The sequence below is a fragment of the Pinus tabuliformis genome, chromosome 2_2 (genome assembly GCF_031772625.1).
Source record: "Pinus tabuliformis cultivar Carrire ecotype Pingquan chromosome 2_2, CPIR1, whole genome shotgun sequence".
NCBI classification, from domain to species: domain Eukaryota; kingdom Viridiplantae; phylum Streptophyta; class Pinopsida; order Pinales; family Pinaceae; genus Pinus; species Pinus tabuliformis.
Genome location: NC_142300.1, coordinates 366,062,295 through 366,072,561, shown reverse-complemented (window position 1 = coordinate 366,072,561; position 10,267 = coordinate 366,062,295). Strand labels below are relative to the sequence as shown.

Below are 10,267 nucleotides of genomic sequence, written 5' to 3'. Positions count from 1 at the left end.
CACAAAGTATTACAACACAACAACATATCGATAAAATGTCCACTTTCTTTGATCTATATGAGTTAGATGAAGAAGATGTTACCATGCGGTTGTTCGTGCAGACATTTGCCGGAGAAGTAAGAAAATGGTTCAGAGGGTTAGCAGCTAACAGCGTCACCACTTTAGAAGCGCTCGAGAATCAATTCTTGGACCGATGGGAAATAAGGAAAGACCCGCTGCAAATCAATGCCGAGTACAACAACCTCAAGCGAAATCCGGGTGAGTCGGTTCAAGATTATATCATCAGATTTAATTCAATGTATAACGCTATACCCGATGATTTGAAACCATCAAGAAAGTCCGCATTGCTTAAGTTCCCGGATGGTTTCGATCCGGAGATGGCCTACTCACTGCGGGACCGAGATCCTCCTACCTTGGAGGAAATGCAGAAAATTGCAGTCAGTGTGGAGGCTAATTTGAATGACAAAAGGGCAAGAATGAAAGCGGAGAAGAAGGTCACAATCAAAGAAGAGGCAGCATCCACTTCTCAGGTTCTTCGTACAGTTGAGGAGGTGAAAAAGGCACTCCAAAATCTTAGTCTTGGCAAACCGGAACCTCAAGTTCGAAACCCAAATTTCAGAGGTCAACAACAGCAACCCCAATATAGAATCAAGCAGCGGGAAACACGAGCACAAGAAGCGGCCGTGCAGCAGCCAATCCAACCTCCATTTCAGCAAAATTATGTCACTCAAGAATCAGAAGATGAAGGTGAAGGTGTGGGTGAAGAAAATCACTTTTTCACTCCCGATGATCTGCCCACATACATCACGGAAGAAGAAGAGCTGGTAAGTAATGCTTATACACCTCAAGATGAGCATTACATTCTATCTAATGATGTTGTACTTCAAGTTGAGTCGGAAGAGTATCAAAGAGGTTACTTACACGCTTTATCAGCTCAGCAAGGACAGCAAAGACAATTGAGAAACCGGACAATTCCCATACATCCGATTCAAAAGAAGGCAGAAAACTTGGCAAAAAATGGTGCTGCTGTTCCACAGAGAAAAGGTAAAGAAGTCATAGATCCTTCATCAACTCAAACAGTTCCAGCAAACATGATGGATCAGCCATCAAATGTACCCAAAGATAGAGCAGAAAAACGAGACAATCCGGCAAAGGAAGGTGAAAAGAGTCAAGCATTCAGCATTGAGAATGAAGTTGCAAAATTGAAATTGACCATTCCATTGACAGAAGTCATGAAGAACAGTACATATCGTGCACAGATTTCTAAAGTGTTCAACATTGACCCAATGTTAGATGCGGTGAACGTAGAGGATGACCAGCCGGAATTGATCTTTGGGCCAGCTCTAAATGGTGAGTCCCCCGAGAGTGAGGTTCCTCCATTCTATTTCAGCTTGAGAATTCATGATTATGTGCTTCATAATGCTATGTTCGATTCGGGAGCGTCACACAATTTAATGCCCAAGGCAATTATGGAGAAGTTGGGGCTTGATATTACTAGAAAGTACCATGATCTATATTCATTTGATTCCAGCCGGGTTAGATGCATCGGTTTAATTAAAGATTTGGTTGTTAGTCTGGATCAAATTCCCGCAAAGAATCTATTGATGGATGTGGTAGTGGCGGATATTCCTCCACGATTTGGCATGCTGCTTTCAAGGTCATGGGGATCCAAGCTCAAAGGTACTCTTCAGCTGGATTTTTCATATGCTACTATTCCGGTGTTTGGACAAATGAGGAAAGTGTATCGAGAGCAAAAGATGAAGTATATGATTACTAGCAAGGAAAAGCCAGTAAATCATCCTGTAAATTATGTAAAAACATATTTAGAATCTTTTATTTTGTTTGCGGAAAATTTAAATGATATAGATAGTCAGCTAGTTCAGGTAGAAGATATCCCAGGCATTGCAGAAAATTTCAGAGAAGTATTGAGAACGGAAAGTGAAGAAAGGACTGCTGTCATAAGGTCAATCGCTGAAACAAATGGGCAGCAAATCATGACTGCAACAACATCAGATTTTCAGCACCTAGAAGATGATGAAGAGGGTCTTTGGACTATGGATTTTGATGGTGCAGTGGGCAGCGATGGTGCTGGTATTGGTGTGTGGATTCGAAGTCCATTCTCAGCCCAAGATCGAGTTCCAAGCAAGGTACGAGTATGTTCTTATAAATTAGCATTTGATTGCTCGAATAATGAGGCAGAATATGAAGCTCTTATTGCTGGTTTGAAAATCCTTATGAAGTTAAAGGCAAAGAAAATAGCAGTATATGGCGACTCCGAATTAGTTATCAAACAATTCAAAGGTGAATTTCAGGCCAAACACCCACGTATGAGAGCTTATAGAAATGCTGTTTTAGATATCCTGAAAAGATTTTCTGAACATACTTTGACATGTGTGCCCCGGATTCAAAATGGTGTTGCGGATGCATTGGCCAAGGCAGCAAGTAATTTGAAAATACCAATGAATTCAAGCAACAAGTTCGAAATCTATGTGAAGCATCGCCCTACAATCCCGGATAATCAAAGGTGTTGGCAAGTTTTCCAGGATGACGAAGAAATCAAAGACTTCTTGCATGGAGAAGGTAAATTCGAAGAAATCTCAATAGATATGGAGCCTGAAGGAGTGAATCAAATGGATGTTTTGCAGCTGAAAGACAATTATATTCCTAAAGGGTTAATTCCTTTAGAGGAACTTTTTGATCAAGATGATGTGGCCCGCAAGCCAACTTTGATGCCAACAGAAGAAGGTGTGGAAGATGTGAATCTTGGAACAGCCGAGAATCCAAAGATGGTGAAATTATCAAAGGCATTGCCGCTCAAGGTAAAGAATCAATACATTAGATTATTGTCATCATTTTCTGATGTGTTTGCTTGGGATTATTCAGATTTAAAGACCTATGATACAAGCATTATTCAACATACTATTCCCATAAAGCCAAATCAAAGGCCTTTTCGACAAAAGTTGCGGAGGATCAATCCCAAGTTGTTGCCTTCGATTGAGAAAGAAGTCAATAGGCTCTACAAGTCCGGAATTATAGTTCCTATTCGCTTTTCTGATTGGATCTCTAATCTAGTGCCTGTGAGAAAGAAGACCGGTGAAATACGCTTGTGCATAGACTTCAGAAATTTGAACAAAGTATCTCTCAAGGACAACTATCCGCTGCCCAAAATGGACCACATATTGCAGCGGGTAGTGGGTGCCTCAAGGATGTCATTGCTAGATGGATACTCCAGCTACAATCAGATTTTAGTGCATGAAGATGACCGTGATAAGACAGCCTTCACTACGCCTTGGGGAACATTTCACTATGCCAAAATGCCATTTGGGTTGAAGAACGCGGGTGCCACATTTCAGCGAGCTATGGATATGGCCTTTGCCAATGAAAAGGATATATTCTTAGTTGTTTATCTTGATGACTTAACCGTATTTTCCAAATCAGATGAAGAGCATTTATTTCATTTGACGAAAGTTTTCCAAAAATGCAGAAAATATGGCATTTCTTTAAATCCAAAAAAGAGTCTTTTTGCCATGAGTGAAGGCAAGTTGCTGGGACATATCATTTCCAAAGATGGTATTCGAATTGATCCTGCACGGGTGGAAGCAATTCAGCAGCTAGAGCAGCCCCGGAACAAGAAGGAAATACAATCTTTTAATGGCAAATTAAATTTTCTGCGCCGCTTCATTCCTAACCTTGCAGAGCACCTTAGAGAGATAACCAATATGCTTCGGAAGGACAGGGAGATCAAATGGACCGAGGAGGCGGTCAAATCTTTCAATTTAATCAAGGTAATCTTATCTTCAGCCCCAACCTTGATCAGCCCCGATTATACTCAGGATTTCATTTTGTTTTCTTTTGCTTCTGAGCATACATTGGCAGCCGTATTAATGCAAAAGAGAGAAGGAGTTGAGAGGCCAATTGCATTTTTCAGCCGAATCATAAGAGATGGGGCGCTAAATTATAACATCATTGAGAAACAAGCGTTGGCACTGATTAAAGCTTTGAAAGATTTCCGGGTATACATACTCAACTCTCATGTATTGGCATATGTTCCTAGTGCAGTCGTAAAAGATGTCTTGGTACAAACGGAGCCGGAAGGTAGGAGGGGTAAGTGGATTGCTGCTCTTTTAGAATATGATGTTGAAATCAAGCCCACCAAGCTGATTAAAGGACAAGGTCTCGCTAAATTGATGGCTGAAACAAACCTCCATGCCCTTGACATCAACTTGATTGCTGCCTTATCCGATGGTGATGAAGAAAATCCAGCGGTTCAGGTATCGGATATTTTTATTACTTCTCCTTGGTATGCTGATATAGTTTATGTGCTGCAAAATGTATCCGCACCTCCTGGAATGTCAAGAAACAAAGCAAGAACATTAAAGCTAAAGGCTGCTAAGTTTTGTATTATGAAATCTGCACTTTATTGGAAAGATCCCGGTGGCATCTTGCTGAATTGTTTGGTTGAAGAGGAAGCGAAGGCAACAGTGGAAGACTTCCATAAAGGTGATTGTGGAGGTCATTTGTTTTGGAAGACAACGGCCAACAAGATCTTGCGAGCTGGTTTTTATTGGCCTTCCCTATTTTCTGATGTGTACAAAGCGGTGAAGAGCTGTCATGAATGCCAAATATTTCAAGGAAAGCAAAAGTTGCAGCCATTGCCTCTCAAACCGGTGGAGATTAGTGCGCCATTTCAGCAGTGGGGCTTAGACTTTATTGGCGAAATCTACCCAGCATCATCCGGGCAGCACCGTTGGATCTTAACCGCTACCGATTACTTCACAAAGTGGATAGAGGCAATTCCCACTCGGCAGGCCACAGATTCGGTAATCATCTCTTTTCTTGAAAATAATATCTTGTCACGTTTCGGCTGTCCATTCAAAATAATCACAGATAATGCAGCAGCCTTTAAGTCCAATAAGATGGTTGATTTTTTCTATAAGTATAACATCAGCTTGGGGCACTCGACCGCTTATCATCCGCAAGGCAATGGGCTGGCCGAATCATCGAATAAATCACTAGTGAACATCATCAAGAAAATGCTGGAAATTAACAAGAAAAATTGGCACAAGAAATTGGTGAATGCATTATGGGCTGATCGGGTAAGTCAAAAGAAGTCAATTGGCATGTCGCCATTTGAAATAGTTTATGGCACTGATGCAGTTTTTCCAACATCACTTAGTGTACCGGTTGCAAGATTGCTTCAAGAGGCAGGTGAAGATCCGGATCCAATGCAAAGGCGCATCAATCAAATGGTTCACTTACAGCAGACAAGGGAAGAAGTGCTCCAAAATGCTTTGAAGTTACAAGAGCGCATCAAGAAAATTTATGACAAGAAAGCAAAGTCGGATAACTTTCAGCTGGAAGATATTGTCTTGAGATGGGATGCCCGAAATGAGGAGAAAGGTAGGCACGGTAAATTTGATAATTTGTGGAAAGGTCCTTATAAGATTGCTGCATACTGTTGTCCAAATGCTTTCCTTCTCAAGGAGATGAATGGCGATGACTGTCCCGGTGGGTCGGTGAATGGCCGACTTCTTAAGAGATATCATGCTTGAGCAAATGCTGCTCTAATCATCTTCATTGTAATTACCGTTTTCCTTTCATTACAGCAAGTGTGAACTGATCTCTCATTCTTAGTTTGGGGTCCGCGGTGAAGGCTATAATTCTAAGGATGGTGATTAGTTGGTGTGAAGTTTTCAGATTGTTTATTTTCTGCAAAAGTAGGTCAGTGTGTGTGTCTTAGTCCTTTCACATTTTCAGTTTAGTCCAAATCAAATAAAGTCATTTCCATGGTTGGTCATAGGTTTACAAGTTGACTCCATTGCCCAATAAATAAAGCACTGGTCTGCTCTCCCAGAGGTCTAAGGTTCTTGGCACCTCCAAGGAGCTACCATCCCCAATCGGAGCCAATGTTAGTGTCGGTCTTGAGCCCTCCATCGGTGATCAAAAGCTCTTTGCATTTTGCATAAGTAGGTGTCTCATCAGTGTCAGTCTTGCATCCCATTAGGCATGCCATAACACTGATGGAGGAGCTGGTCTTTTGTTCCCTTCTTGGTTTTGCTGGAGCAGGTCATGTCATTTAATGAGCTTGTGTTATACTTGTTTATTTTGGTCTTGAGATCCCAAGTCTTAGGTCTAGGGTTTTAAGTCAAAAATCACTGCAAGATCATGAGTCAAAGGTCCATGAGTGCCCAGCAAGCCAGAAGGAGGTATGTACATATGTTCCATTGATATTTCTCATCAGCTACAGATCATTTATACCTTGGTTTTAAAAACTCTGTTTTTAAACCCAAGGTCATGTGAAATTTGCAAAAATAAAGAAAATTTTCAAAATTCTCCAAAATGCCGGCAATAACCCTGGTCTCCTCACTAGCATCCCTCAGATGGCTAACCTGCAAAAAGAACGGAGTTAAAACATTCAAAAGGCCAAAATCAGGACAAAATGAACTCAAAAACAATGTTAAAATGAATGCCAAAGCAAAAACATTACAAAGTTGGTTTGGTAAGTTAATTTTTTCAAATTTGGGCATATAAAGGCCAAATTTCCCTCTAAGGAGACTCATTATGCATTTGAGAGCAAGCAAACACACTTGAGAGGTCGAAGAAGGCGATTTGCAGCAAAATTGGGTATTTGCCTGGTGCGCGACCACTCAGGCAGGGTGCGCGACCACTTGGGTGGGGCGTGACCACTCAGCGCAATTTTTGCTGTGTAAATTTACAAGGGCGCGACCACTCAGCAGGGGCGCGACCACTCAACACGGGGGCGCGACCACTCAGGCCGATTTGCCCAGGAACCTCCAAAATCGACCCAAACTCTCTCTCATTCACTCAATCGGTCGAGGTAGGGTCTCTTTATACATTTGAAAGCTAGAGATATGAATTCATGGGCTTGATATGTATGTTATCACAGAAAAAATGCATGGATAAAGGATAGGAATGATTGTTTGTGTTGTAGGCATTATGCTAGGGTTATGTTTGTTTTTCAAGGTTTATAATTCCTTTTTCCCTCCTTGGTTTCCCATTTTGGTTCACAAATGTCAGTGTGTCTCTCTCTTTTATCTCATTTGCAAACTATACTAAAAATCCCATCCCAAAGTTCCTAAAACCCTAACCCCTCCTCAAAACCCTAATGCCTATCTATCCTTCTCAAAACCCTAATGCCTATATACCCTACTCAAACCCTAAAGCATTGTCACACAACAATTAATAAAACAAAAGATATATAAAAACACAGCAAAGATAAAAAGAAATGTTATGAAAAAGAAAAGAGTATATATATATGGCAAATGCATGTGCATGTTCACCACAAAAACAGAGTCAAGTATTACCATGCCATAGCCTAGCCACTACAAGAGCAAAAAGACATATTGTTGTGTAAAAATCAGAGGCAAGGATGCTGTGTAAACATTCATGCCAAAATCAACAATATACAGCTGTACATGATGCTCAAAATGGACAGTTTGTTGTGATAGGGTTTGCGCAGGAACAATTGTTGCATCTCCCCAGTTTTAAACTCTGTTTTCCCTACTTTTCCCTTCATTAAAATCCCAGTTCAATTGCTCTATTCCTTCCCTAAAAATCCCAGTGCAATTGAAATCCCTCTTCCCTTTTGTCAACATGTAACTAAAGCCCCTTTTTCCCTCATGACAAATGCAAACTAATGCTTTGTTTCCCCTTAGCATCAAAAGCACATAAACTTGAAAAAACAGAGTATGCTTATAAAGTACAGTCAAAGACAAATTAAAGGAGCAGCCTGTTGATGCTAATGATTGATGCTACCCCATACCCCTATGATCATGCTGTCCTATACCCCATGTTAAAAAAAAATATATTGTCCTTTCCCTTGGTGATCATTACACATATTTTCCCTAATAAAGTATTTATTTGCAAATGATTTCCAAATGATAAGAGATGAGGAACATGTTTGATATTTTGTGAATCAGTCCTTTAAATTCCCTGTTTTTTATATATTTCCCTTTCCTTATTAAAAGTCCCCCCCCTAACATTTCCTTCATGATTTTTTCCCCTTGAAAACAGCATACTTCTCAGCATTTTGCAGGCAGGGCAGCAATCAATTGTGTTCTTTTTCTCCACCTTGCTCAATAACATCATGTCAACCACTGAAACTAATGAGCAAGGTGATGACCGGTCTTCTTCTTCGGAGTCTGAGGTACAGAGGCCTCGGAAGGGTGGCAAAGGTGGTCATCATAAGAGAGAAGAGCCCACTTCTCTAGCAGAGTTACAGGCTTGCCCTTTGGCAGTGACTTTTCTCCGGTACATGTCATGTCTTGAGTTTTGTGAGAGGCTGGCCCAGATTCAGCACCACAGGGAGTTGGCCCGATTATTTGTTTTGCACCTTCATGACGGGCAGGTCACTCTTGCAGGCGTGAATTTTGTGTTCTCTCCTGAGATGATTTCAGAGGCTACCGGGATACCCAATGTGGGTGAGGTGTGGCCAAAGCGCAAGATGCTGGACTATGTATATTTCGAGCCATATGTCAGGCCAGCATTCATGAGTCATTTGTCGGGGATCTTTCCTTTCAGGTTCCTCCGGGCGGAGTATGCTTCTATTATGCGGCTTATCATGCACTACTTCACATGCGAGGGGAGATTTTCTCGGGTCTTCTCTTATCACATTCGCTTGCTGATGCACTTCACCCGGGTGAGGATGATGAACATCCCGGTTTTCTTTTTCCATGATATTCAGAGGATGGTGTCAGTGTTCCAGAGGCGGTCTCCAGCTCAGCAGTATCGGAGTTTGTGCCATTACGGTCTTATCCAGCTTATTGTTTCCCATCAGTTGACTCAGCAGGGCATTGCATGGGCAGACTTCATTTCTCGGGATTTCTTCACAGAGCCACAGCCAGAGCCACAGCCCGAGCCACAGCCAGAGGTCATTTTTGAGGAGGGAGGTCCTTCACATCAGCCTGAGATCACTGTTCCGAGACACATGGCTTCCTCACCTCGCCTCACTTATCAGAAAGGCCCGAGGGCCTTGTTTGCAGCAGCTCGGCGAGTACTTTCTCCACAGCAGGTGGAAGGGGTCTCGCCATCATCATCAGCTATAGGTCAGCGAGTGTTATCTCCACATCAGGTGGAAGGGGCCTCGCATTCTTCATCAGCGGTACGAGAGGGCAAACAGCCCGTGACAGAGGAGGAGAGAGCCATTGACATGCCGGTTGACATCATTGATCTTGATGCTCGCTCCCCTACACCAGATTTGCACGAGATCATCTGACAGAGAGAGGCAGAAAACCGCTTGTTGCAGGAGAAGCTTGATATGGCCAAGTGGACAATAAATTACTTGGAGCAGCGCAACAAGCAACTAGAAGAGGAAAAAGAGTTGGATGAACTATGGAGAATTCGTAGCAACCAAGACTTGAACCGTAGGAGGCCGGGTGACTTGTGGCCTAGGGACCGGGAATCAAGGCTCATCAGTTCAAATGTACACTTGCAGCAGCATTTGGAGAAAGCCAACCGAGACAAAAGGTTGCTCAGACACATGAAGGATCATTATTGGGCAAGAATGCATGTTTGCCAAGCAAGGATGAAGATCCTTCAACGGCGGTTGAACGAGGCTCTTTCGAGGAAGAAAAAGGCCAACCCACTCCGTATGTTGGCTGAGGCATCACTCACTCACCATGATACTCATTAGTATCCTCCCAGCAGCAAACACAAGAAATTTTGAGGATTTTGAGGCATTTTTTGGCATTTTACAGGTTTTGGTCATTTGAGTGGTCTCACCCCCCGCGCGACCACTCATGGGGACAGCTCAGATTGAGGAAAACTCTACATATTTGGATTTTCATGACAAAATACACTTGGATATGGATGGGTTTCAAATTTTATGGAGATTTGGGCCTCCAAAAGCTCAAAATACATGCAAATTTTGACTTTCTGCCCCTTTTTTGAGTTGCAGAAAGCTGCCTTGGGATAAATGATTTTTTAGGGGTCAAATCAACTCCAAATTCAGAAATTATACTTGGGTTGGAAATTAGACTCCTAGACCTTTCCAACGAGCTATCTTGCACCTGATTTGGACACCGGGAAGGCCTTCAACCAGAGCTGCAAAGGGGCGCGACCACTCAGGATCAGGGGCGCGACCACTCAGGGAAATTTGCCAGATTTGACCATTTCGGCCAGCAAAACACTGTTTTTACTCTTGGATGACTTTTGGGCATGTAAATAAGAAACTTTGGTGTAATTTTCATGGCACATGGATGCATTTACTCTCCTTTGACACTTCTAGAACTTTCTTTGATGTAAATAG

The 10,267-nt window shown here is 42.2% G+C and overlaps 1 protein-coding gene across 1 annotated transcript; it reads left to right on the top strand.

Annotated features, from left to right (window-relative positions):
- Positions 1-5,120: 5,120 nt before the first annotated feature.
- Positions 5,121-5,552, top strand: LOC149192751 (uncharacterized). The gene has a single exon (XM_089407094.1). It carries the CDS (start codon positions 5,121-5,123, stop codon positions 5,550-5,552), a length of 432 nt encoding a protein of 143 aa, XP_089263220.1.
- The last annotated feature ends 4,715 nt before the right edge of the window (positions 5,553-10,267 follow it).